This window comes from Arxiozyma heterogenica (assembly GCF_036370985.1).
Source record: "Arxiozyma heterogenica strain weizmannii chromosome Unknown scaffold_9, whole genome shotgun sequence".
NCBI classification, from domain to species: domain Eukaryota; kingdom Fungi; phylum Ascomycota; class Saccharomycetes; order Saccharomycetales; family Saccharomycetaceae; genus Arxiozyma; species Arxiozyma heterogenica.
The window spans coordinates 806038-833709 of NW_027042662.1; the positions used below are offsets into that span (position 1 = coordinate 806038).

The 27672-nt window shown below is 31.6% G+C and overlaps 11 protein-coding genes across 11 annotated transcripts; 6 read left to right on the plus strand and 5 right to left on the minus strand.

Annotated features, from left to right (window-relative positions):
* Nucleotides 1-471: 471 nt before the first annotated feature.
* Nucleotides 472-3099, plus strand: ARG56 (bifunctional acetylglutamate kinase/N-acetyl-gamma-glutamyl-phosphate reductase; the record flags this gene model as incomplete). The annotated part of the gene is made up of 1 exon (XM_064861810.1): nucleotides 472-3099. One exon carries the CDS (start codon nucleotides 472-474, stop codon nucleotides 3097-3099), a length of 2628 nt encoding a protein of 875 aa, XP_064716765.1.
* A 505-nt stretch (nucleotides 3100-3604) lies between these two features.
* Nucleotides 3605-3997, plus strand: ARC15 (Arc15p; the record flags this gene model as incomplete). Its single annotated transcript, XM_064861811.1, has 1 exon — nucleotides 3605-3997. One exon carries the CDS (start codon nucleotides 3605-3607, stop codon nucleotides 3995-3997), a length of 393 nt encoding a protein of 130 aa, XP_064716766.1.
* Nucleotides 3998-6439: 2442 nt separating this feature from the next.
* On the plus strand, nucleotides 6440-9145 carry RNR1 (ribonucleotide-diphosphate reductase subunit RNR1; the record flags this gene model as incomplete). The annotated part of the gene is made up of 1 exon (XM_064861812.1): nucleotides 6440-9145. The coding sequence occupies one exon, from the start codon at nucleotides 6440-6442 to the stop codon at nucleotides 9143-9145; it is 2706 nt and encodes a 901-aa protein (XP_064716767.1).
* A 507-nt stretch (nucleotides 9146-9652) lies between these two features.
* On the minus strand, nucleotides 9653-10360 carry IAH1 (isoamyl acetate-hydrolyzing esterase; the record flags this gene model as incomplete). The annotated part of the gene is made up of 1 exon (XM_064861813.1): nucleotides 9653-10360. The coding sequence occupies one exon, from the start codon at nucleotides 10358-10360 to the stop codon at nucleotides 9653-9655; it is 708 nt and encodes a 235-aa protein (XP_064716768.1).
* Nucleotides 10361-11046: 686 nt separating this feature from the next.
* On the plus strand, nucleotides 11047-13401 carry RGA1 (GTPase-activating protein RGA1; the record flags this gene model as incomplete). The annotated part of the gene is made up of 1 exon (XM_064861814.1): nucleotides 11047-13401. One exon carries the CDS (start codon nucleotides 11047-11049, stop codon nucleotides 13399-13401), a length of 2355 nt encoding a protein of 784 aa, XP_064716769.1.
* Nucleotides 13402-13565: 164 nt separating this feature from the next.
* ADE2 (phosphoribosylaminoimidazole carboxylase ADE2) lies at nucleotides 13566-15278 on the minus strand (the record flags this gene model as incomplete). The annotated part of the gene is made up of 1 exon (XM_064861815.1): nucleotides 13566-15278. The coding sequence occupies one exon, from the start codon at nucleotides 15276-15278 to the stop codon at nucleotides 13566-13568; it is 1713 nt and encodes a 570-aa protein (XP_064716770.1).
* A 562-nt stretch (nucleotides 15279-15840) lies between these two features.
* Nucleotides 15841-18717, minus strand: AFI1 (Afi1p; the record flags this gene model as incomplete). The annotated part of the gene is made up of 1 exon (XM_064861816.1): nucleotides 15841-18717. The coding sequence occupies one exon, from the start codon at nucleotides 18715-18717 to the stop codon at nucleotides 15841-15843; it is 2877 nt and encodes a 958-aa protein (XP_064716771.1).
* A 557-nt stretch (nucleotides 18718-19274) lies between these two features.
* On the minus strand, nucleotides 19275-20396 carry ORT1 (Ort1p; the record flags this gene model as incomplete). Its single annotated transcript, XM_064861817.1, has 1 exon — nucleotides 19275-20396. The coding sequence occupies one exon, from the start codon at nucleotides 20394-20396 to the stop codon at nucleotides 19275-19277; it is 1122 nt and encodes a 373-aa protein (XP_064716772.1).
* Nucleotides 20397-20780: 384 nt separating this feature from the next.
* On the minus strand, nucleotides 20781-21443 carry PWA37_005374 (putative haloacid dehalogenase-like hydrolase; the record flags this gene model as incomplete). Its single annotated transcript, XM_064861818.1, has 1 exon — nucleotides 20781-21443. The coding sequence occupies one exon, from the start codon at nucleotides 21441-21443 to the stop codon at nucleotides 20781-20783; it is 663 nt and encodes a 220-aa protein (XP_064716773.1).
* Nucleotides 21444-22478: 1035 nt separating this feature from the next.
* On the plus strand, nucleotides 22479-24227 carry VPS17 (retromer subunit VPS17; the record flags this gene model as incomplete). Its single annotated transcript, XM_064861819.1, has 1 exon — nucleotides 22479-24227. The coding sequence occupies one exon, from the start codon at nucleotides 22479-22481 to the stop codon at nucleotides 24225-24227; it is 1749 nt and encodes a 582-aa protein (XP_064716774.1).
* Nucleotides 24228-24835: 608 nt separating this feature from the next.
* On the plus strand, nucleotides 24836-27364 carry EFT1 (elongation factor 2; the record flags this gene model as incomplete). Its single annotated transcript, XM_064861820.1, has 1 exon — nucleotides 24836-27364. The coding sequence occupies one exon, from the start codon at nucleotides 24836-24838 to the stop codon at nucleotides 27362-27364; it is 2529 nt and encodes an 842-aa protein (XP_064716775.1).
* Between the last annotated feature and the right edge of the window lie 308 nt (nucleotides 27365-27672).

Genomic DNA, 27672 nt, shown 5'->3' on the forward strand with positions numbered 1-27672 from the left:
TTTTTTCATTGTGTCACCCACTCTGCTTCCAGAAATTCCATTGTGTTTTCTGTTCAAAAAAACATGACCGTTAAGTGAATGAGTCAGCGATGGTCACGGTTTTGCCTGTATATATAAACGGCCTCTTTGCTTCGCTCTCTGCTTCCTTTAGGGCAATTTTTTTCTCTCTCTTTCTTTACTTCTTTCTCTCGATGCCCCAGAATCTTTTCCCGAGAACTCTTTTTTCATGCTTTGAAAAGTTGTACCGACTGTTTTAGTCTCAATTAAGATCTACAGACATTTTTAAGGGATTCACCTATTTGTTTTTATTTTTATTTTTTTTTTAGATACATACATTTCATCGAAAAGTGTTAGCTAACTACTAATACACATACCCACACAGATTAATTCATTTGCTGGTTTTCTTCACAGGTCTAAGTATAATAATAATAATATACATACATATACCTCCATTTATATCTACTTATACACATGCCCTGTATTAGCATTTTAGTATCCGCTAGAAGGTTTCAAACCTCATCTATAAGCCAGTCTGTAAAAGCTTTACATCGTTTATCAACAGTTTTGAATAATAATTATGTCACTCATAAGACTACTCATCGTTTAACTGTTCCTTCTGGAAATGTGTTAGCTAACAAAAAAGTAGGCTATTCGAAAAGATTTGTAACTACTGCATCCGTAAATGGTGTTGGTTCCTCTGGAACCAGATCCACTGTTATCCAATTATTAAACAACATTTCTACAAAAAGAGAAGTTGAGCAATACCTGAAATATTTCACTTCTGTCTCACAACAACAGTTCGCTGTCATTAAGGTCGGTGGTGCCATCATTAGTGATAACCTACATGAATTGGCTTCGTGTCTGGCCTTCTTATATCATGTCGGCTTATATCCAATTGTTTTACATGGCACAGGTCCACAAGTTAATGGAAGATTGGAGGCCCAAGGTGTAGAACCTGATTACGTCGATGGGATCAGAATAACAGATGAAAAAACAATGGCTGTGGTCAGAAAATGTTTCCTCGAGCAAAATTTGAAATTGGTTACTGCTTTAGAAAAGCTAGGTGTTAGAGCAAGACCAATCACTTCCGGTGTCTTCACTGCTGAATACCTGGATAAGGACAAGTACAAACTGGTAGGTAATATTACTGGTGTGTCTAAGGAACCTATCGAAGCCTCTATTAAGGCAGGTGCTTTGCCAATCTTAACTTCACTTGCAGAGACAACCTCTGGCCAAATGCTTAATGTAAATGCAGATGTTGCTGCTGGAGAATTAGCTCGTGTCTTTGAACCCTTAAAGATTGTCTATCTAAATGAAAAAGGTGGTATTATTAATGGAGAAACCAAAGAAAAAATCTCCATTATTAACTTAGACGAAGAATACGATGATTTAATGAAACAAAGCTGGGTTAAGTATGGTACAAAGTTGAAAATTAAAGAAATCAAAGAATTGCTAGACTACTTACCACGTTCTTCGTCTGTAGCAATCATCAACGTTCAAGACTTACAAAAAGAATTATTTACTGACTCTGGTGCAGGTACCATGATTAGAAGAGGTTACAAGTTATTAAAAAGAAGCTCTTTATCGGAATTCCCATCAGCCGATGCATTAAGACAAGTCCTGGAAAGAGACAGAGATTTTGTATCAGGTAAAGAATCTGTAGCTGGCTATCTAAGAGAGTTAGAAAGAAACGATTTCGTTACTTATACTGATGAACCAATGAATGTCTTCGCCGTAGTATTAAAGAATAAGGGTTTAGTGCCTCAACTAAACAAATTGATTTGTACAGATCAGGCCTGGTTAAATAACGTTACAGATAACGTTTTTAATGCCTTACGTCGTGATTTCACATCTTTGCAATGGATTGTTGATGAAAGCGATCCAAACATCTCATGGCATTTCGCTAGATCTCAAGGTTCTTACTTGAAAAATGGCAAAATATTGTTCTGGTATGGTGTCAATGACTTGGAAACAACCTCCAAACTAATCACTGAATTTGTCAGAAGTATAGGCCCAGATAATTCTTCTTTTCAAAGTAAATCTTCTGGTGTTTTTGATTCCGGTATAGCAAAGAGAAATTATTCAGTTAGATCCACTCCAAAACCAGAAGGTGTCAACAAAAACATTGGCCGTATAGCCTTAATCGGTGCAAGAGGTTTCACTGGTAGAAACATTGCTGCATTAATCAATAACCATCCATATTTCGAAATTACGCATGTTTCCTCTCGTGCTTTAAAGGGCACCAAATTTGAAGGATATACCAAGAAAGAGATCTTCTACGAAACTTTACAAGCTGATGATATCAAAAAATTAGAAGCTGCAAATGAAGTCGATTTCTGGATCTTAGCTCTACCAAACAATATCTCCGAACCAATTGTGGAAGCTATTACTAGTGTTGAAGGCGGTAAGTCCAAGATTTTGGATCTCTCTGCTGACCACAGATTTGTACCAGAGACTGAATGGGTCTACGGGTTACCAGAATTGAATAATAGAGATAGAATCGCATCTGCAAGAATGATCTCTAATCCAGGTTGCTATGCTACTGGCTCCCAGTTAGCTATTGCTCCATTAACTGAGTACATTGATGGTTTACCAACCATCTTTGGTGTTTCCGGTTATTCTGGCGCTGGTACCAAACCATCTCCAAAGAATGATCCAAAATTCTTGGCTAATAATTTAATCCCATACACTTTAACTAACCACATCCATGAACGTGAAATATCTACTAGATTAGGTCATGAAGTTGCATTCATGCCACACGTGGGCCAATGGTTCCAAGGTATTTCTTTAACTGTCTCCATCCCAATCAAGAAAGGTTCTTTAACATCCTTTGACCAAATTAAGAAGATCTATGAAGATTTTTACAAAGGTGAAGCTTTAGTTAAAATCATCAATGATATTCCATTAGTTAAGGATATCAAGGAAACACATAGTGTAGTCATTGGTGGTTTCAAATTGAACGATGCTGGTGACCGTATTGTTGTCTGTGCCACAATTGATAATCTATTAAAAGGTGCAGCTACTCAAGCTGTCCAAAATATGAATTTGGCAATGGGCTATGGTGAATACGATGGTATTCCAAAGGATAAAATTTTATAAACAAAAAGAAGAAAGAGGAAAACGGATGTTGTAAATAGTCCTTTTTCTATTTTTCAATCGTTTAAGTTTTCTTTAGGACACAAAAGAAATATTAAAAAAATAACATTTCTAATGACCATAAGTATGTATAATTATTTAGTCTTACCTGTGTAATTTTTAATTAATGTTTGAATAAGAAGTTTACCTTCATGTGAGTCATTATCTGTACATAATTATACCTTGTGCAAGGAAAAGTATAAATTAATGTTACAAAGCCATTGCTTACAAAAACTATTATGTCTTCTTCAGGGAAATTTATTCTCATAATTAACGAAACGAAAAAAAAAACAAAAAAAAATATTATTTAATTAAACCCTCTTAAGAAAAAAGGAGATACAAATTTCTGGGTTAAAGAGAGAGAAAAGAAGAGAGAGAGAGAAAGTGAGAAGGTAGAACAAATTAGAATTTGTGAATTCCTCTAGGATAACATTTATATCAGACAACGAAAACAACAACAAAGAACAGTATGAGCGATTGGAGAAGAATTGATATTGATGCTTTTGACCCAGATTCTAGATTAACAGCAGAGGACTTAATCCCCTCATATGACAGACAGATCACCCTTGAAGAATTACAACCCAAGATGCAACAATTGCGTACACTATCTAGTGGTGGTGACACAAGAAATGCTATTCACTTAATAACGCAAGACCCACCATATAGTGCAGACGACAATACCAAAGATCTATATTTCCAAGTTGTATTAGAGACTCTATGTCAAGTAAGACAGGTGGACATAGCCAATATTGTGAAGGAACTAAACACAGAGCAACAAGTTGTCTTAGTCAAATATTTATACAAAGGTATGTCATTACCTGAGGGACAAAAACAAGGGGGGGATCCTACTCGCATGGTTTGAGAAATTAACTCAGTCAAACGGTATCACACCAATTGTGCATTATTTATCAGATAGAAGAAATGTTTAGATCTTAATATTTATTCTTATTTTTTTTTTTTTTAAAAAGAAAAGGAAAACGCTTACCCAATATTACTATTATATATCTATATAATGTCAAAATTACGTAAAGAATAGAATAACCAAACATGAATAATAAAATTATATGAAATAAACCAGAAAAAAATAGTTCTGCATAGCCTGAAAATAAACAAATCAATAATACAAGAATTAATGAAAATATACGTCTAACTTTTATTTTAGATTCCTTTAGAGAAATAGGATCATTTAAACCTCTTTTACACACACACACACACATATATATATATATATATATGTATATGTATGTATAATTCCTTTTTATTTATCACATGTATGATAGTAATGTAGTGAAACAATGTTACAATATTAAAATATACCTTATTACATATAGATATACTATCTCGTATATTTGATTGAAAACAACATAAAACAGTAAAATAGGAAAGCAAGAAAGAAAGAAAAACATAAGATCCATTTAAAAATTAACCCATCAGAGAAAGTGAGTTTTTTTTAATAGCAATATTCAATTAACATTAAATCATTTTTAATCAGCTTTTGATACAAGACTCAGGTGTGATTGTACGATACATAACAAAATTACTCTTACAAGAAATGTTCATATCTTTTCAAGACAATATTCTATTTAATTGCAAAATTGCAATAAGCTTATATATATATATTACTATACGTATAATTAATAGAAGGACTAATGAGATAATTGGAGCAAAAAAACAAAACCAAAAGATAATTAATATTTTACTGACGTCTTAAGAGTTAATTGAATAACAATTGCCGTCAATTCTTATCAGTTTATAACCAGCAGAGAAACTAATTAAACTTATTTCTATAAAATAGTACTCTATTATCTCTTCACTTATCTGTTTCTTTTTTATTCTATGTTATCTTAATTTTTTTTGTATTCTTGGTTTTCTCTCTCAATTTATGCGACATCCAAAATCGATAAGCTTTAATTAATCTATGTTATTATTATCATTATTATTGTCGCAATATATCCCACTTAAAAAACAAAAGAATAGTGTAAGAGTGAAAAAAAAAGAAAAGAAAAGATCAAAACAACAGCAACATTTATATATTGTTGTTCCTCTTCTTCTTCCTTACCATTCATTGTTGATGATAGCAATGCCGTATTAAACAAAATAGATCATATTTCTTATGCCTTTCAGTTTTTACTGGTTTCTGCGGTAACCAAATGAAATTGTCGTCGTGGCAACGAATAATGGTTACTATTGTTAACAAACAAGGAAACAATACTCATTTTTTTCTTTCTTTTTGTTAATCAAAATATAACTCTGACCATAAAAAGAAATTTCTGTTACCTCCTTTTGAAAATTACTATGGAGGTGTCAGGTTGTTTGGTAGCATAGGAAAAAAAAGCTATTTTTTTTTAACAAATAAGAAAAAGAGTCGCGTCACGTAAACCAAATCAATCCGACCATTTTCTTCTTTTTTTTTTTTTGCTTGCTTGCTTCTTTTTTCTTTTTACCCTGCCTATTAGTAAGATCTCAAGACAGTGGGAAAACCACAAAATACAGAACAAAAAGAACAAAAAAAAAAGCTATTGATTTATTTACGCGTTACCCTTTTCTTTTTTTATTTTGTTTTATTATTAGATATACTTTTAGCTTTTCCCTTGAAGAGTGGTTCACCTAGTTACTATTGTCTTCCAGCTGTTGTTAACGAGATTAGGGGAAACGCTTGTTGTTTTCTTGTTTTCTTGTTTTCCTTTTCTTTTTTCTTGGTAGTTGTAGTGTTTGAACATAATAAAAAAAGAAAAAGAAAAAGAAAAACATGAAAAGCTTTTCCAACTTTGAAGAAAACTGTTCAGATTTTTTTTATTATTCGCTGATTTTCTTCCACCTATTCATTCTCTCCAAACAATGCCGACACAAAATCACACAATCTTTTTTTTCTTTAGTGTTCTTTTTTTTTTTTTTTTTTTTTTTGATGGTTGTTATTGTTCCATTTCAAATTTATTAATAAAACAAGTGTTTCGCGTTTTACGCGTTTTACGCGTCTCAGTCTATTAACAAAAAAAAAAACTATTATTCTTACTAAGCTTTGTCCCACATATACGTAGAAGAATACATATGCAAATATAAACCCACTATTTGTGTCTATATTCATGTAACATCTATAGTCACGTCTATCATATATATATACAAGTGATATCTTATTCCAAATCAATTCAACTTATTTACTCTCCTGTTATTTTCCTTTAAACAACGGTTCTTTTTTTTCCTCCTCCGCTGAGCTATCTATCGTACTGACTTGGATCAAAGAAAAAAACAATCCACAGTGACATCCACCCTTGCATTAATACATAATTCTATATCTCGGTAACCGATGTACGTTATTAAGAGAGACGGCCGTAAAGAACCGGTTAAATTTGATAAAATTACATCCAGAATCACCCGTCTTTGCTATGGGCTAGACACAAAGCACATTGATGCCGTTAAAGTTACTCAAAGAATTATTTCTGGTATCTATGAAGGTGTCACCACTGCAGAACTAGACAATTTAGCTGCTGAAACTGCTGCTTATATGACCACAATCCACCCTGATTACGGTACTCTAGCTGCTAGATTGGCTGTCTCTAATTTACACAAACAAACTACCAAACAATTCTCTCAGGTTGTTTCTGATTTATACCATTATATTAATCCTGCCACTGGTAAGCGTGCTCCAATGATTTCCGATGATGTTTACGATATCGTTATGAGACATAAAGACGAAATCAACTCTGCTATCGTTTATGATAGAGATTATCAATACAACTATTTCGGCTTTAAGACTTTGGAACGTTCTTATCTACTTAGGTTGAACGGTAAAGTTGCTGAACGTCCACAACATTTGATAATGAGAGTTGCCCTTGGTATCCACGGTGAAGATATCGAAGCTGCTTTGGAAACATATAATCTAATGTCTTTAAGATATTTCACTCATGCATCTCCAACACTTTTCAATGCTGGTACCCCTAAATCGCAAATGTCCTCATGTTTCTTGGTTGCAATGAAAGATGACTCTATTGAAGGTATCTATGATACTTTGAAAGAATGTGCTTTGATTTCCAAAACTGCAGGTGGTATTGGTCTACATATCTCTAATATTCGTTCTACAGGTTCCTACATTGCCGGTACAAACGGTACTTCTAACGGTTTAATCCCAATGGTTCGTGTTTTCAATAACACTGCTCGTTATGTGGACCAAGGTGGTAATAAAAGACCGGGTGCCTTTGCTTTATACCTTGAACCATGGCATGCCGATATTTTTGATTTTATTGATATTAGAAAGAATCATGGTAAAGAAGAAATCAGAGCTAGAGACTTGTTCCCTGCCTTATGGATTCCAGATTTGTTCATGAAACGTGTTGAGGAGAACGGTCCATGGACTTTATTCTCACCAAGTGCGGCACCTGGTTTAGAGGATGTTTATGGTGAAGAATTTGAAAAATTGTACGAACGTTATGAAAGAGAAGGTCGTGGTAAGACCATCAAGGCCCAAAAATTATGGTATTCTATTTTGGAAGCTCAAACCGAAACTGGCACTCCATTCGTTGTGTACAAGGATTCCTGTAACAGAAAATCTAACCAAAAGAACTTAGGTACCATCAAATCTTCTAACTTATGTTGTGAAATTGTTGAGTATTCCGATCCAAACGAAACTGCTGTTTGTAACTTAGCTTCCATCGCTCTACCTGCTTTTATTGAAACCTCTGAAGATGGCAAGACATCCACATATAACTTTCAAAAGCTACATGACATCGCCAAAGTTGTTACACGTAACTTAAACAAGGTGATTGACCGTAACTACTATCCTGTCCCAGAAGCTAGAAGATCCAACATGAGACATAGACCAATTGCTCTTGGTGTTCAAGGTTTGGCTGACACTTTCATGTTATTACGTCTACCATTCGATTCTGATGCTGCTAAGGAATTGAACAAACAAATTTTTGAAACTTTATACCACGCTTCTTTAGAAGCTTCTTGTGAACTTGCCCAAAAGGAAGGACCATATGAAACCTTTAGTACTTCTCCTATTGCACAGGGTATTCTCCAGATGGATATGTGGGGTGCTAAGCCTTATGGTATGTGGGATTGGGATACCTTAAGAAAAGATATCAAGAAACACGGTGTCAGAAACTCTTTGACTATGGCCCCAATGCCAACTGCTTCTACTTCCCAAATTTTAGGTTATAATGAATGTTTCGAACCAGTTACTTCCAACATGTACCAACGTCGTGTTCTTTCTGGTGAATTCCAGATTGTTAATCCATACTTATTACGTGACTTGGTTGATTTGGGTATTTGGGACGAGTCTATGAAACAACATTTAATTACTGCTAACGGTTCCATTCAAGATTTACCAAGTATTCCACAAGACTTAAAGGACTTATATAAAACAGTTTGGGAAATCTCTCAAAGACATATTATCGACATGGCTGCTGATCGTTCCATCTACATTGACCAATCTCATTCTTTAAATCTATTCTTGCGTGCACCAACAATGGGTAAGATTACCAGTATGCATTTCTATGGTTGGAAGAAAGGTTTGAAGACCGGTATGTACTACTTAAGAACTCAAGCTGCTTCCGCTGCTATTCAATTCACCATTGATCAAAAAGTAGCTGCTCAAGCTATGAACAAAGTTGCTGATCTCACACAATTAAACCGTCCAACATACGTTCCATCTCCTGCCATTTACGAAAATCCAGAATCTCCTACTCCAGATGATTGGGTCAAGCCAGATCACGCACCCGTTCCATTAGCATCAACCGAATACGAAAAAAAAGTTAAAGAACCAAAAGAAACTGTTTCTAAAGCTAGAAGTATATCTCCAGCTCCATCAGACGAGTCAGCTAAAGTTGAAGAAAAGATAGCATCAACTCCTGTTTCTGTTATTCCAGAAACCAAAGCAAGCGAAAAGATTGCTTCTAATATACCTGCTGATGCTGGTGTTGATACAGAGGAAACAGAATATGATATTTACAATTCTAAAGTTATTGCATGTGCAATTGATAAGCCAGAAGCTTGTGAGATGTGTTCTGGTTGATCAATTTCAATTCTTACATTTTTATTAATTATTCAGTCATTCATATTATCATTTAATTTCTTTTATTGGGTCTTTTTATTGGTGTATTTTAGTATAAAGTTTTTTTTTATTTTTAATGAATATATGCAGTATATAAATATATAAACTTCTAATATTGATAATAGTAATTGCTTTAACAATTTGTTTAATTAAAAGTCGAAATTATATACAAATATATGGCTTTATCTATTAAAATTCTTGAACATCTTGCGCTTGAAAAGTACTCTTTGGAGAGGAAAGAACCTTGATTTATAACTTTTATAAAATTCCAGAGATTTTCCAGCCACAACCAAAATTTTCGAGGAGAAAACTTCGTTCCAAACTAATTTTAAGTTCTAACTTTAACCTTAAACATTAAATATATACATACATACATACATATAAGTTATATGCATAATATTTCATGCCTCGCTAAATAAAATATATAAGCACCTCATTATTTTTTTACCTTAAGCTCATCTCCAGGTTTTATAGGGAAATATTTGAGCCATCTGCCTCGATATCCCTCCAGTTGGGTAAACTTGTCTTCATATTATCTGGTGAATATTCTGGGTAATATAGATCTATTATCTTCATTAATTTCCTAAAAAATATCCGATAACCATCACCAGAAAAATGTAACCCATCTATTAGATACTTCTGCCACTTTTCATTCTTAGTCTCTGATGTTTCTAAAAAACTTTGTCGAAGGTTAACAAAAGGCACATTCTCATCTTTAGTCAAATCTATAAGGACATTAACATATTCTTCAAAAAGTTGATTACTTCTAATCCAACCCTTTTCAATGTCTTGAGTCTTTAAGACATCCCAAACATTCCTGTCGATTAAACCAGGTCCAACTACAATTGGCTTGATATTAGCTTGTTTCATCATTTTTATCATTTTTCTTATATTATCCACAAATTCAGGTAATGATACTCTTTGTGGACCCTTTTGCACAGAATCATTAGATCCAAAAAATATTGTACCTATAACAATGTCTTTACCAGAATTTTCAATTATCTTCTCCAAAATAGGAATAGCCCAACGACTGTTATAACCTGCGTAGCCTCTTTGAACAATATCCAATTTTCTTGTGTAAGCATTTGCTAATGCAGCTCCAATGGTGAAATGTTCTGGATCAAAGGCAAATTCTGTAATTGAATCTCCAAATAATAAAAATTTTTTATAGTCCATATTATTTCAATAAAACTGTGCCCTTCTTCCAATATTATCAATAGACGTATATTTATTGTGATTATTAGTTCTAAATAATGGAATGATTATTAGTTAACTAGAAGAGTAAATTATATTCATCCTTTTCCATCCCCTCCATACTATTCATAAAAATATCACTATCTCCAGAATTATCGGCTCATCTTCTTCATTTATTTCTTAATGTCTGTTTTGTTTGATAAACCTTGCATTAAACAAATTTTACAGAACAACCTTAATTGTTACTTTTTTTGTTTCTTTTTTTTTTTTTTCTTTTGTTTCTCTCGAGAAAAAGTTTTCTTGTTTTCTCTCGAAAGACACTCGACACAATACCTCTATCTTTTGATCTGACACCAAACGAAAAAAAAGACAAACGAGATCAAATAAGTTGTGTCAGAGGGAAGAAGACAGAATTTATCACAAATAAATAAATGAATTAAAAGATTACGTGTATCAAAATCAAAAAAAGAAAACACAGAATAAAGTATTCAGCCCGCTAATAATTTATCTATTTTGATTTATTGAACTTACAATCTTTAGGGAAAAAAGCAACAAGTAATACCTTTTCTATTAGTTTTTGATAAAATTTTTTAAAAATAGTTTTTTAAATAAAGCATTATTAGACTATTAAGTCCCATTATAATTATAATACTTGAAAAGCCAGACATATGTCATTACAAAGCCCTAAAACCGTTCCAACTTCTTTACCCCATAATAGTTTCCAAGATAGGCTTAACTTAAAAGAATCTGATCTACCTAATTGTGTCCGTTGCAAAGAATCCATTGTCTCTGGAAATGCTTATGAATTAGGTGATGACAGATGGCATACTGATTGTTTTACCTGTTATCGTTGCGGAAGGTTCTTAAATTGTGACTCCGATTTCTTAGTTTTAGGTACTGGAGCTCTAATATGTTTTGATTGTTCAGATTCATGTAAGAGATGTGGTAAAAAAATTGATGATCTAGCAATAATCCTATCTTCCTCAAATGAAGCATACTGTTCTGAATGTTTTGTTTGTTGTAAATGCGGTGAAAATATCAAAGACTTAAGGTATGCCAGGACCAGAAAGGGCTTATTCTGTTTGAAATGTCATAAAAAGTTGTTGGCTAAAAGAAAGCTTTATGAAGAAAAGAAACGAAGAGAGATGAAAAATCTACCTATATTGCCAGAACCTTTAGAGGATAATCCTCTTTCTACTACAACACATAAATCCAATGTGACTTCACCATCCGAAAATAAAACTTCGTCTGTGCAGGACATCAATATACACGGTTCATTGAGTGAAGAAAATAACTGTAACAATTCTGTTCCTAAACAAAAGGTTTTATTAAACAAAACACCTTTAAAAAATTATGAAAAAAGACCTGAACTAATAATTAATGATGAAGATGAAGGATTTTATTCAAAAGTTGACAAAAAACATAAAAAAGAGTTAAGTTTACCTCTTTTGGATGCAGACCAAAAATTAAATCTAACACCAGTAAAGCAAATTACACAGGCCAATGACTCATCAAAGAAACATCTAAAATCATATTCTGATATAACTGAATTTATAAATAAATCCCCTCTTTCAAAAAACAACAATAATACTTATGATGAAAATACCTTTACCAAAACACCATTAAATCTTTTAAGTCTTCCAACAGAAACACCTACAACAAACACATTTAAGTATGGTGTAGAACAACAACCATTGACACCTAAGAGATTAAGCGCGAATAGTGAAGTTATACATGAACAGGATCTGGAAGACAAACCGAAATGTTTAACAAGAAATGACACATATACTTACAATACAACAACGAGCGAAACTAATGATATATTAAATAATTACATAGATAGAAGTTCATTACTTAGTGAAAGAAAGTCTTTTAATCTATCTGGACTATTAGATAATAACAATGATAATAATGAGATCAAGAAAAAATTTATAATATTACAACAATTGGAAGATGATATTATTGAACTCCAAGCAACAAAGGCTAAATTATTGCAGCAAGTCGAAGATATGATAATAATAAAAAAAGATTTAGAGAACAAACTGGACATTATGAAAGAGGAAATAAATTCTGCTCAGCATATACTAAACGAATATAGTCAACAGCCACAATTACCTACAAGCTCGTCAGAGTCATTCCCTAATGATAATGTACCTATTAAAAATGAATCTACGGTCAGTGTATCTAGACCTACAACCAAACCCAAGTTTTGGAAAATATTTTCTTCAAAAACACAAAGTTCACCGTCTATAATTTCCTCCCCTTTGCCTTATTCTCACTCTAACCAAAGTATTTCACACTTGAGAAATTTACCAAGTCCTCAAATGTTTAACAATTCTAATTTAAAATCAAGTCCAAGTCATAATACGATAGATAAAACAAGACAAAAAATCGAAATATCCCCACCCATGTTACAACACCCAGAAGACCTTCAAAATATCAATTTGATACCAATTTCAAATAACAATAATAAAGTTCTTCCCGTTATATTAACAAAATGTATTCAGTACATTGAATCTAACGAAGAAAACCTCAAAAGTGAAGGTTTATATAGAAAATCTGGTTCCAAAAGGGTTATTGAAGAGATTGAAGCTCAGTTCAAGAGTGGTGAAAAAAATATCGATTTATCACTCTATGATATTAATGCTATAACGAGTGTGTTAAAGAAATATTTAAGAGATTTACCAAACCCAATAATTACCTACGAAATTTACGAACCTGTAATAGACTATGTGAGAGAGAATGATATGAATCTGCAAGATATGGCCACTAAACAGGGTTTTAGACAGATCTTGAAATCACTACCAAAAGACCATATTGAAATTTTAAAGTTGCTTAGTAAACATATTAATTTAGTACAACACTATAGTGAATTCAACCTGATGACGGCCAAAAATTTGCATTTAGTATTTACACCCAGTTTAATAAGGGACTATTCTGGTGAAAAGGAAATCATTGATTTAAAGGAAAGAAATTTCATCATTGGTTATATATTTGAACATTGTCAAGAACTTTTTGACTAGAATAGCTTTGGATTGTTATAGTTGCAAATTTTCCATGTTGTACAATTATTCAGATACCAGCTCATGTATTTCATTAAATTTGATAGAATAATGCTTTGTTTCTTTTTTAATATTCAAATAACTGTATATATTTACTTATCTCAATAAGTTCATTAAAAATATTGTTACATAGAAGATAAATAATCCTTATAACCAATCGTTTCTAATTTGTCAGCCTTTTCAAGAACTTCTTCTTCTTGCTTTAATAAGAATTTCTGCATCTTATAAAAATATTGATTATCGAAAGCACCTAATATTCTCACTGCCAAAAGAGCAGCATTAGTACTATTATTAATTGCAACTGTAGCAACTGGCACACCTCTAGGCATTTGAACAATAGAATGCAAGGAATCAACACCACCTAAATTAGAGCCCTTCACTGGCACACCAATGACAGGTAGTGGAGTCATAGCAGCAACCATGCCTGGTAAATGTGCGGCTCCACCAGCACCAGCAATAATGACTTTAATACCACGTTCTGACGCTTCCGTTGCATATTGTGACATTCTATGTGGTGTTCTATGAGCTGATACAATAGTGACTTCAAATGGTACACCAAAATCCTCAAGGACTTTACATGCAGCAGACATTACAGGTAAATCAGAGTCAGAGCCCATGATTATACCAACCAAAGGATTAACGGTTTCTCTACTTTTTAACTGGTCAACAGCTGTCATAACGACTGGTTTATTGGATTTTCCAGTGATATAATCTAATCTTCTTTGACATTCTTGCATAGATGAGGAGACAATGTTGATATGACCTACCTTACGGCCGGGTCTAGACTCCTTACCATATAAATATACAAAAGCACCGGGAGTCTGTAAAGCACGTTCACAAATCTTTAATTCACCATTTGGTACATCTTTATCACCCAACAGATTAAGCATTATAGTAGTATTATTTGTTGGTAACTTGGAAAATGATCTTGGAATTGGTAAATTTAAGATAGCTCTCAAATGAGCTTCAAATTGAGATGTGACACATGCATCAATAGTATAGTGACCTGAATTATGTGGCCTTGGTGCAATTTCATTAATTAATATATCACCATTATCTAATAAAAACATCTCTACACCAAATATACCTGCGCCTGAAAATGCTTTGATAGCGTTTTCTGCCAATAAGGCTGCTTTCAAACGAATTGAATTAGGTAATTCTGCTGGACAATAACATAAGTGACAAATGTTATTTTTATGGATAGTTTCAACAACTGGATAAGCGTAAACACGATTATCTAAAGTACGAACAATCATGACAGATAATTCTTTAACAAATGGAGCCCATTTTTCAGCATATAATTTACTTCCCTTTAAGGCTTCTAAAGCTTCTGGAATACTAGATTCATTTTTGACTACAAAATTACCTCTACCATCATAGGCAAATGTTCTTGCTTTTAACATAAATGGATAGCCAAATTTTTTACCAATAGATTGTAATGATTCCTCTGTTGGATTTGTAATTGCTACACTTTCAGCAACTTGAATCTTATTTTTTATTAAAAATTCCTTTTGTTTATACTTATCTTGAATCAATTCAATCGTTTCTGGAGATGGAGATATTTGTAATTTAGGGAATTCATCCTTCAAACTTTTTAATGTTGGAACATCAACATGTTCAATTTCAATAGTTAAAATATCACACTTAGAGGCTAGTTTTCTGATATCATTAGGATTAGAGAAAGATCCAACAAGATGTTCTGTTGAATTTGAAACTTGTTTAGCAGGTGAATTTTCAGCATCTAATACTACTGTTTTAATATTCAATTTATTAGCTGCTTCGACAAGCATACGACCTAACTGGCCACCACCTAATATACCAACGGTTCTTGAATCCATTATAGTATAATGTCTATTGCTATGCTTTTTTCTTTTTAAATATTTAATTTTACCTAGCCCTAGAAAAGTTGTGGAGCTATTCAATGTTTTATATATTATCTGCTTAACTGAAATATAAAATGAACTTTGGATCTTGAAAATTATAATCTGCTATGAAAAGTTAAATACCATCCACATCAGCAAGTTCCATTTATATATCGAAAGTCCTTCATTTCCAAAGAATAGCTAGATTTGCTTTGTTTTGTGGTAATTTTATATTTATTCCTCCCTAATATCGATAAAAAGAAATTTTGAGAAATGAAGAAAAATAAAAATAAAATAAAATCAAACGGAGTCAAACAGAGTGAGTCAAAATTTTTCCCTTCTAGATGTTAATTAAACATGTATAATGCCCGATAAATCAATTATTTTTTGCTTCACATATACTAAAATATTCACATTTTAAATGCGGCTACTAAAAATTTACATTATTTATTTGTATGCATTCCATTAATTCAAATCATTATTCGAAAAAAGTACCAACAACAAATGAAATCAGTGAAATAGAAACAATCATATCTATTCACAAATACTCGATTTCATAAAAAATTTCCTCCTCCTCTTCCTCTTCATCATCTTCTTCCATTCTTGCTTTATTGTAACTATCAATAGATATATATACCTTGTTAGGTGATTCTACCTTTTTATAAGTTGAAGTAATGCTATTTATAGAACTAATAAATGGTGTTTTTGACACAGAACTATCCTTATTCAAAGACATATTAGAATTTTTATCAAACTTTTCCAATACTCTAAAAGCTGTTATATTATTATTGTCTGACATAGGTTTCTTATGAAGATTGTACTTTCGTATATATATGTCCAATTGAGTCTTTTTCTGTTTGTTTAAATAATTTTGTATGATAATGTTCCCTAGTGTTTTATCATCGTCTATCATCCTCAAAATCTCACATACCATAGATTTTACCTCGTCTATTTTTTTATTTAAAGCATATAACATAGATGAATCTGTTAAACTTCTATTACTTGACTTATTGATCGATGCACGGATAGATTCCATTGATGTAGATTTTTTTAAAACTTTTGATGGAAGTGAAGATATAGATGAATCAGGTATAGAGGATTTTAATACTATTTGCTCTTTTGATGTAACTATTATTTCTTTCACAGTGTTCTGATGCTCTGCAGGCTTGAAATCTCGAGACCCATTTACTTTTAAAGACAACAAGTTCCTAAAGGATAATGAACGTTTTATAGTGGATTTACCTCTTCTCTTGAATGGTGATGAGAAAAATGATAAATTTGATCCTGTAAAAACTGAGTCTTTATATGAACTGTCATATTTTTGATTCAAATTGAGATCAACACTAAGTATTTTATCAAACAAATTAAATGTTGTAGTTTTAACAAAGCTGTCAATAATAGAACACTTGCTTGAATTCTGATTTGTAGAATTTGTTTGTTGAAAACTTGAACTGCTTGATTTCGAAGATTGCTGATGGGCATGATATGCAACCCTGCTATAGATCATATTGATATCAAAATTCTGAAAATCTTTGTATCTAGTATCAAAATGAGATAAAATATCTAAAGGTGGAAAATTCATGCATACATATATTAATTTTCTTGTATATGAAATGGCATTAGTAGTAGAAATATCAAATAAAGATTGTCTTATTATCTCTTGGCATTCATTGATTTTTTTAATTACTGCATCACAACTAGTAGTAGATACAAGGCATACATCCAAATTTGTAAGTAGTTCAATTGTTTCATACAAGATATAAAACATCTTAATAAATTTTAGAATACTTATATCAAAAAGTTCATTGACATATATTAAATTATTATATGTTTCAGAATACTTTTGAATTAAGGCAGAAATTGTATTGACATTAATTTCTTTAATAGTAATGGGCTTTAGTAATAAAATTAATTGAAAAATTTGAATTCTTTTTAATACATTTAAAATAGTCTTGTTGTCTCGTTGTTCATATATCAATATTCTTATGAATGAATTCATCAATACAGAGCGACAATGATCTGATTTTGGTGAAAAGGAATCAGAAGAAAAACTGAAAAATGGATTATAACTGTAGTTATTGATAGTACTATTACTGATTGACGTAAGTGGATTGAAACTAGACTCTGACTTACTTTTGAATTTTATATTATTTAATCCATGAGATAAACTATTGATACTATCATTAATTTTGTATGATTTTGCCAACATATTTAATGTTTGTTTTCTCCAATCTGTTTGTTTTGTTTTATATTTTGATGAACTGTATATTTTTTCTGTATCTAAATCATAAAGAATATCATATATATCGTCTTGAATTTTAAAAATTGGATTGGTTGTACCAATAATAAGTTTGAGTTTTTTATGTGCTAGAGATTGGATGAAATCTTTTAATAGAACTACAATTGATATATCTATATAGGGAAACGCATATATTCCATTAAATGCTGGATCCTTATTTAATGAAACGCCACTTATTAGATACGACATGGAAAAAACTAATTGACATAAATAATCATTCGATGTTTTTGTAGACATTATAAAAATGGTCCTTATTTCCTCAACATCAACTATTTCTAAACTTATATCTTTAACAATTTTCAATGCATGCTTATAATAATAAATATCTGTTTGAATATATGATTTTAATAATAACCTCTGACAGAGTGGTATTTTATTAATTTTATATTGTGAGTTTATCGGGATAGTTTCCACAGGTAAAAAATAGTATACCAAATCGTTAGAAATAATACTTTCAACTTGATCTAAAGAAGAAGTATTCTTTGCTAAAGAGTTTTTGAAATTTTGTAAAATTGAATTAATTATTATTTGTTCGTTTATACCTTCACCGAAAGATTGGATAATCTCCTGATATAAGTTTCTATTGAAAGTATCTAAAAAATTTATCTTGTTAACTTTCTTAAAAAAATTAGATATTACTTCCACACACCGAAGATTAGTGTCATTATTATCATCTATGTTATTTATCCGTAACATATCCATTAAACCCTCTAGGAGAGAAGTTAACAATGTCTTCCACTTTAAAAAATCGGGAACATTCAGACCAAAAGCAATAGAGTTTATAACAGCACCTCTTTCATTATCTGGATCAGCTTTGGCAATACATACATTGATAAAATAAAGAATATCTAATTTTTTATTCATTTTATCTATGGACGGGACCAATTCATATTTTTTTGTTGTGGGATTGAAATATAATAGAAAATATGTAAACTCCACTTTACCTAGACATTTTTCTATATTGTTGGGTATCATTAATGTCGCCAAATTAATCGACTTAAACACTGGTATATCATTTGGGTATTGGTATCTAAGTATAGACCCTAATTTATTATCGAATTCTGAAAATAAAATGTATTCAATGTTATTTTTTCTGTTTGAACTACCATTTACCATTTCTTTGTTAATTAGGGATTAGTATGCATAAAATAAACAAAAAATAAAAAAACATAAAGAGATATAATTCCTACCGATATAATGTTTAATTAAATATAATTTTTTCTTCTTATTTTGAATGCAATGCCTATGTAGATGCATGCTGATCTTGTTGTCTCTTTGTATTTTATCTTTTCGAGTTTCTACATTTTATTTTTTTTCAAAGGATTGTTTCATACAACCACTTCTGAGGATATCGCCGTACATATGCCAAACTTTTACAAAGATTTTCCTCAAACTATACTTTGCAGCGAGAAAACGGTACAAATACACTCACGATGATTATAACCACTATTGAGGATAAGTTTATTCTCATATTGTAAATAGTTATAAGGCGTGAGGTTAAAAAAAAATCAATTACAAAATATAGTCATTATACTATAAAAATCCAATATACATTTTCAGATGAATACATATATTAATACTAACATATAGAGATATAGATATATAAGTTTATTTTTTTACAGTTATTTTTTTTATTTTTCGGATGCTAGTTTGAATGTGTATTTATTGAATGCTTATAATAATTTCGTTAATTGTTCGTAGGTGTAGAATACAGCAGCGTTAGATGGCATTGATCTAATCAAAGTAATTGTCAATCCTCTATAAAATCCACCAAACCCATACTGCCCATAAATATAATTGATTGCATTCCTAAATCCAAGTTGTTCTGTCTGCATGACTGATTTTATTGTATCAATAGGGAAAACACTTCCATTGAATACAAAACCTGCTATTGCACCACTAACTAGTAATACCCACGATGGAATATGCACGCTCTCAGGATTGGAACCTTCGTCAGTGTCTCTATCCAAAATATTCCACGACCCAGTGATTTTATACATGAATAGCCTTTTTAATAACTGGAAAGTTCCAAACCATATCAAAGACCCAATTGCCTCCCTTATAAAAGTCCCTAATTGGCCTTGCCATAAACCTAATACACCATTTTCTTTAATAATTGCCTTTATCGTAGGTACTATATCTGTATTGTAATTTTCTCGACTATTCGATACTAAATTTTGAGAATCATATCTACTACTTGGTGTCTGCTCTAATTGCTTGCTATTCACATCCTCTATTAATTCCTCTTTATCATTCCCACGTTTATGAGTATATTCATTGTTCTCGTCACCATTCTCAACATTTTTTGCATGTTCAGAAGTTTTCAATACTTCCAATTTACCTAATTCAATATGACCTCGACTTTCAATATCGATCCCTTCATACATTTGTACATATAAATTAGATAATTGTAATTTACATTTTATTAGTTCTACTGGAGTCAACACAAAACTTGCACAGGAACCAGAAAAGGAACCGGAGACCAAAATAATCCATACTATATTCCATTGGGTATATTTCTTCAACAAATTATAACATTGATTATAAGAAACAAACAAAATTGCATTTTCCAATGAGGCTCCAAGTAAGGGAGATAATAAGCCTTGATAAAAACCGGTCAATATCCCCTCATTTTTATATGTATATTGGATACATGACCAGGTAGTTGGAAAAATATTGGCTCCCTGAGTCTGCATTCTCACTTTGATAGTGTCAAATGGATAGTCTATGAATTTGCCTAATGCACCGGCCAATGACCCACATATTATTTCCCAGATGGCATTTTGTAAAGTCATTTTTATTCCTGCTTCACTGGTCCAGTAAGTTGAAATTCCATATAAAATAAATGTTTTCTTTTTAATTGTGATAGCCACACTCTTTATTTTATTTTAATACCAAACGAAATTTCAACCTCATCATCTTTTCGATTTTTCCTCCAGAAAATGTGTCGAGACCAATTGAACAAAAATTTTCCAACTATATCCTTTACTTGGAAAAAGAAACCAAAAGGAAAGAAAACAATAATGTGTCAAATTACTCAAAGAAGAAATTTATGCATGTAGTGTTCAAAATTCAAAAAATTTATATATCAATTATTTCAAATCAACAAGATCTATATCTACCTCTCATACTATATATATATGCATGTTCACAATTTTATATCTGTTAAAGAGAGCAATCTATGCAGTTTCTACCACGCCTTCTCCTTGTAATAAAGGTATTATTTCATCGAGAGTATTAACAGTAAAATCTATCAAGTTTCTATGCTCATTTAATAAATATCCGTTAACATGATTTTTTAAAAGTATCGTGATACATCCTGCAGAATGCCCACTTTTCATATCATCAAATGAATCACCTACCATAATTAGTTGACCTGGTTCCGTCTCTAACAGTTTGGAAATATGCAATAAAGGTTCTGGATACGGTTTGGTTGGTCTAAATTCTCTTGTTAGAATATGGTCAAATTTTGACCATTCCTGTGGAATATATTTATTAATCAGGTAATTAACAGGTGTTATAACATTTCGAGTACAAATATTTTTACTAAAGTTATTTAATGTTAAAAACCTCATCAACTCAATTAAGCCAGGTTGTGGTCTCATTTCTTCCATCGCTTTAATCTCTACCTCATGAATTTTTTCTTTTGCCCATTTTTTATCTTCTGTTGTAGGTAGTTCTTCAATGAATTCTAAGATATCTTTTTCTTTATTATTTAATCCAATTACTGACCTCATTTCAGGAAACATCCATGGTTGTGGTAAACATAATGTACCATCCATATCAAAGATCACACCTTTGATTTGTTTTGAAAATCCAATATATCTATCAAGCCTGGTCATTAATGAATTTGTCCTCTCTACAGATCCAATTTTATTTTTTTTTATTATTGTTGGAAGTATACTAAAGCTGTATATAAATATATAAAAAAGCACGTATGTAGTAAATTACATATTCTTCAACTATGTGGGAGTGATTAACATGTCCACGTAAGCAAAATAAACGAAGCATTAATACATTTTTTTAATCCTCACTTATTTTTCAATGCTCAAGAAATCTCCTTGAATACACAATTTTCTTTTGATTCCTGGCTATTTTTTTTCTTCTCTTCACACAAGCAAAAACTCCTGTACCCTGTTGCAATGTTGGTATATCAAGCAAAAATAAGAAAAGAAAAAAAAAAAGAAAAAACATAGATGAGAAGAAAGATGTGTGCAGAATTAATCATAACAATAACAATTGTAGTGGAATTCAAGACAGACAAAATATCAAGACATAGGATCTATAGTGTTCAGCTATTAAAGTTTAACACAGTATAAGATAAAAGTCTGTCATATTAACAATCAGACATCGTCACCTTTATCTTTTTATATCTTGATAAAAATACGTATAAATAACTTACACAGTTTTGGTAAAATATTTCTGCAGCAAATTGTGCAGAATCATATATTTATAAAAATAACCTTTCACAACCTATATATTCATTGCATTTCATAGGATTGGATGCTAGATAGTTTTTGTTAGTGTTATTACACTTTTCTTTCTATCTGTTATTGAGACGTAATTTACTGTAGAAGAAAATTGCTAGAAAAGAAAATAAAAATAAAAATAAAAATAAAAATAAAAATAAAAATAAAAATAAAAATAAAAATAAAAATAAAAATATAGAAATGTTAGAAACTAATTCAGCAATCAAAGAAGATTGTAACGCTAAAGATAGCATAACTAAAGAAAAAAAAGTGTTGGATACATGAATTAGATATTATTTTATTCTTAGATGTGTATCAAATTAATAAAAGCGTTTTTTTTGAAAAAAAAAGAAAATACTATTCACCTGCCATAGAATTTATTTATTTTCATTTTGTTTCTTCAGTTTAATGACTTCAAGTGTACCTTATTTTAATGAAGATGAGATGGGACATAACCCTTTTGAAGATACTGTTCCAATATGGGAACCTTCCAATGTAGCCACTGAAAATCATGAAACCACTAACAATAGTACTACTACTAGTAGTATTGATGTTAAAGAGAATAATAATAATAGGGATGATATTAATGAGAGTTTAGAAGAGCCTATTTCTTCCAATATAATCAAGACAGGAGATAATAAAGAAACAGAGGGTAACTCCGACCAAGAAAGTGAAGATATAAGAAGAAATAAATACCTACCCGAATTTAAATTCCAATCCAAACATTACTTCCATGTTAAAGTAATTGGCCTTGAACGTGTTGGTTCAAACTCAAATAAACGTGAAAACCCAACCATTATATTTAAATATGACACGGATATACCATTATTTCGTCGTAAAAAATCTAATAAGATTAAAAAGACAATCCAAGAATTTAAGGAATTTTACAAATATTTAAATTCATTTGTATTTGAATGTTTTGTACCAACTTTACCCTTACCATACACACACTTTGGGATAAGCAATCAAGAAGATTATGAGACTGTATTATATCAATATCAAAAATGGTTTGACCGTGTGATAAAGGATCCACTCATTATTAGTAATGAAGAATTTGTTTATTTTATCGAGAGTGATTTTAATACATATTGTCCAATAAATCATCATAATTCAAATAGAAATGATCTTAATCCTAATCAGAATTCCAGTTTTATTAGATATAATGGTATTAAAAGAAAGACCATGAAACAATTCCAACCTCCATATGATAATAATTTGATCCTAGCAGAATTCAGACCATTAGTTAAGACCTTGTATCATCTATGCCAGTCTATTCAAGATTACATGTTATTGATAGACAAGAATTTTGGTATCTTGATTCAACAAGAGAGTACATTAGGGAAAGAATTTATTGATTTAGATAGTTTGATTGGAAGTTTTAATTTGCCAGAAAATATGACAAAAAACTTTTTGCCATATGAAAAATATGGTAAAAATTTAATCACGGTTAGTGATATAAATAGTGTTTTAAGCACTATGAATTTAGCTACATTGTATGATGGGTTAACATGGGTTGTTAATGATAGTTATGGTGTGAAGGAGTCATTAACAGATAGGCATTTTGTTATGAGAGATTTAATCAGCCTACAAAAACAGAGTAAAATTAAACAAGAACGAGCTCGTAAGTATCGTAATAAAAGAGATGTAAATCCAATTAAATTGGATGAAGCTATAAGAGATTTACAAAGTGTGGTAAAATTAGAACAACGTACCACCTTAAAATTACATAGGATAACGACTAATATGGAAATATCTCGTAAGGAATGGCTAAAATGGTATGAGGAATGGATCAAACATAATATTAAAAACTATGTGTTGAAAAATATTGAATATGAACGTAAAAAATTGAACGTTATGGAAGGAGCACGTTTAAAGATTCGTGGAACGAATGTCAAAGGTGGATTATCACGTTTAGGTAGAGATCATTTAGTATTGTCGAATCAAAATATACAATTATCACAACAGAAGGACATTGATACATGGACAACCACCACGCGTCATATTAAAAACATGAAGGAGATCCTTGAATCATCAAAATTAGAGCAAGAAAATATATCAAACAGTGATAATGATAATGATAGCACCAACACCACGTATAATACACTTTGCGATCCCAAAGCGGCTGTTCGACTTTTGGGCCGTGCCAATTTTTCTTAGAATATTTTATTAGGCGATCAAAGGAAACAAAGTGTTTTTATTAGAACAAAAGGTAAACTTGTGTGCGCTAATACAATTGGTTGTATCCCTGATAAATTATTTTATTTGGATTTTTATTCTTTTAGTATGTTGCTTTTGTTGAATTAGAGATGCATCCTTAAGAATTAAACAAAGAAAAGAAAAAATAGCAATAGAATACTACTTGTTTAATGCAGATAATAGCACGATTTTATACCATTAATACGATTCAAATATCAGAAAACAATAAAACCCTCTTGCAAAAATAACAATATGAGTATTTTCTAAGTTTCTTTTTTTTTTTATAATAAAAAAGGCACAACCCTTTATTTTAATTTGAATTTTGATGTACTTGTTATTTAAACCGTGTGATTCTTGGTTTTTAAGAATCATGAATCAGTTTGTCTTTTTGCCATTTTACTAAGTTATAATAATGCTTATGAAGAAGAACAGAAAGCAAATAGTAACTAAAATATTTATATATATATATATATATATATTAATATTGAGAGGAAAAGAGGAGTGTAAAAAAGGAGAAATAATACTAGCTAAGACAAAGTAAAATAAAATAAAACAAAATACTAAGAAATATGGTTGCTTTCACTGTAGATCAGATGCGTAATCTTATGGATCATGTGACTAATGTTCGGAATATTTCCGTTATTGCCCATGTCGATCATGGGAAATCTACTTTGACTGATTCTTTAGTTCAAAGAGCTGGTATTATTTCTGCAGCAAAAGCGGGGGAAGCTAGGTTTATGGATACAAGAAAAGATGAACAAGAAAGAGGTATAACTATTAAATCTACCGCAATTTCTTTATATGCCGAGATTCCAGAAGAAGATGTGAAGGATATTAAACAGAAAACAGACGGTAGATCATTTCTAGTCAATTTAATTGACTCTCCTGGTCATGTGGATTTCTCTTCTGAAGTCACTGCTGCTTTAAGAGTCACTGATGGAGCACTAGTTGTGGTAGACACTGTAGAGGGTGTATGTGTTCAAACGGAAACCGTTCTTAGACAAGCATTAGGTGAAAGAATCAAACCAGTCGTTATTATTAATAAAGTGGACAGAGCTTTATTGGAATTACAAGTCACAAAGGAGGACCTTTACCAATCTTTCTCAAGAACTGTAGAATCTGTTAATGTTATTGTTTCTACATATGCTGACAAAATAGTGGGTGACGTTCAAGTAGATCCTTCAAAGGGTACTGTTGCCTTCGGATCAGGGCTACATAGTTGGGCCTTCACTATTAGACAGTTCTCGGAACGATATGCAAAAAAATTTGGTGTTGATAAAAATAAAATGATGACTAAGTTGTGGGGGGATGTCTATTTTAACCCCAAAATTAAACATTGGACTAATAAAGATAGAGATCAGGATGGTAAACCATTAGAAAGAGCCTTTAATATGTTTGTTTTGGATCCGATTTTTAGGTTATTTGATGCTATTATGAACTATAAAAAGGATCAGATTCCAGTATTGTTAGAAAAATTAGAAATTGCATTAAAGGCTGATGAAAAGGATTTGGAAGGAAAAGCTTTATTAAAAGTAGTTATGAGAAAGTTCTTGCCAGCTGCTGATGCCCTATTAGAAATGATTGTCATGCATTTACCATCTCCTGTCACAGCACAAGCGTATAGAGCTGAGCAATTATACGAGGGCCCATCTGATGATCCGAATTGCATTGCAATTAAAAATTGCGATCCCAAAGCTGATTTAATGCTTTATGTCTCAAAAATGGTCCCCACTTCAGATAAAGGCAGATTTTACGCCTTTGGTAGAGTCTTTTCAGGAACTGTTAAATCTGGTCAAAAAGTTCGAATTCAAGGACCTAATTATGTCCCTGGTAAGAAAGATGACCTGTTTACTAAGGCTATCCAAAGGGTAGTTCTTATGATGGGAAGATTTGTAGAACCAATCGATGATTGTCCAGCAGGGAATATTATAGGTTTAGTGGGAATTGACCAATTTCTATTGAAAACAGGCACTCTAACTACTTCAGACACAGCACACAATTTAAAAGTCATGAAATTTTCAGTATCACCTGTTGTGGAAGTAGCTGTAGAAGTGAAAAATGCTAACGATTTACCTAAATTAGTTGAAGGTTTGAAAAGATTATCTAAATCGGATCCTTGTGTCTTAACATATATGAACGAATCTGGTGAACATATTGTTGCAGGTACCGGTGAACTTCATTTGGAAATTTGCTTACAAGATTTAGAAAATGATCATGCCGGTGTCCCATTAAAAATTTCTCCACCAGTGGTTGCATACAGAGAAACGGTTGAATCTCAATCATCTCAGACTGCTTTATCTAAATCTCCAAATAAACATAACAGAATTTATTTAACTGCACAACCAATTGATGAAGAAGTCTCCTTGGCTATTGAAGATGGAAAGATTAGTGCAAGAGATGATTTTAAATCCAGAGCCAGAGTGATGGCTGATGAATACGGTTGGGATGTCACTGATGCGAGAAAGATTTGGTGTTTTGGTCCAGATGGAACTGGTCCAAACCTGGTCATTGATCAAACAAAAGCGGTACAATATTTAAATGAAATCAAAGATTCTGTGGTGGCTGCATTTCAGTGGGCAACAAAAGAAGGTCCAATCTTTGGTGAAGCCATGAGGTCTGTGAGAATCAATATATTGGATGTTACATTACATGCAGATGCTATTCATCGTGGAGGTGGTCAAATTATTCCAACTATGAGAAGAGCTACATATGCTGCATTTTTATTGGCTGAGCCTCGTATTCAAGAACCTGTGTTTTTAGTAGAGATTCAATGCCCCGAAAATGCAGTAGGTGGTATCTATTCTGTATTGAATAAGAAGAGAGGACAAGTTATATCTGAAGAACAAAGACCAGGCACTCCATTATTCACGATTAAAGCATATTTACCTGTAAATGAATCATTTGGTTTTACTGGTGAATTAAGACAAGCTACTGGAGGACAAGCTTTCCCTCAAATGGTGTTTGACCATTGGGCTACTTTAGGATCTGATCCCTTAGATCCTACTTCCAAGGCTGGTGAAATTGTCCATGCAGGTCGTAAAAGACACGGTATGAAGGAAGAAGTCCCCGGTTGGCAAGAATATTATGATAAGCTATGATATAAAATTCAACAGAGCAATAAGAGTAGCACAAAGATAAAAGAAAGAAAGTAAGAAAGTAAGAAAAAAATCATTTTTTTATATAATCTACACTCTATAAGAATTACTGTTATTTTATTTTATTTTATTTTATTTTTTTAGTAATTTATGTTTATTTATATACAGAAATACAAATGTGCATCTATGCATGTATATAATGCAAGTATCGAATCGAAACATATCAAATGTTTGTAACAGCGTAATATTCCATTCTCAGATATACATTAAGGTTAATTAAATAAATCACCAAGCTTGATAATTTTAAGCAG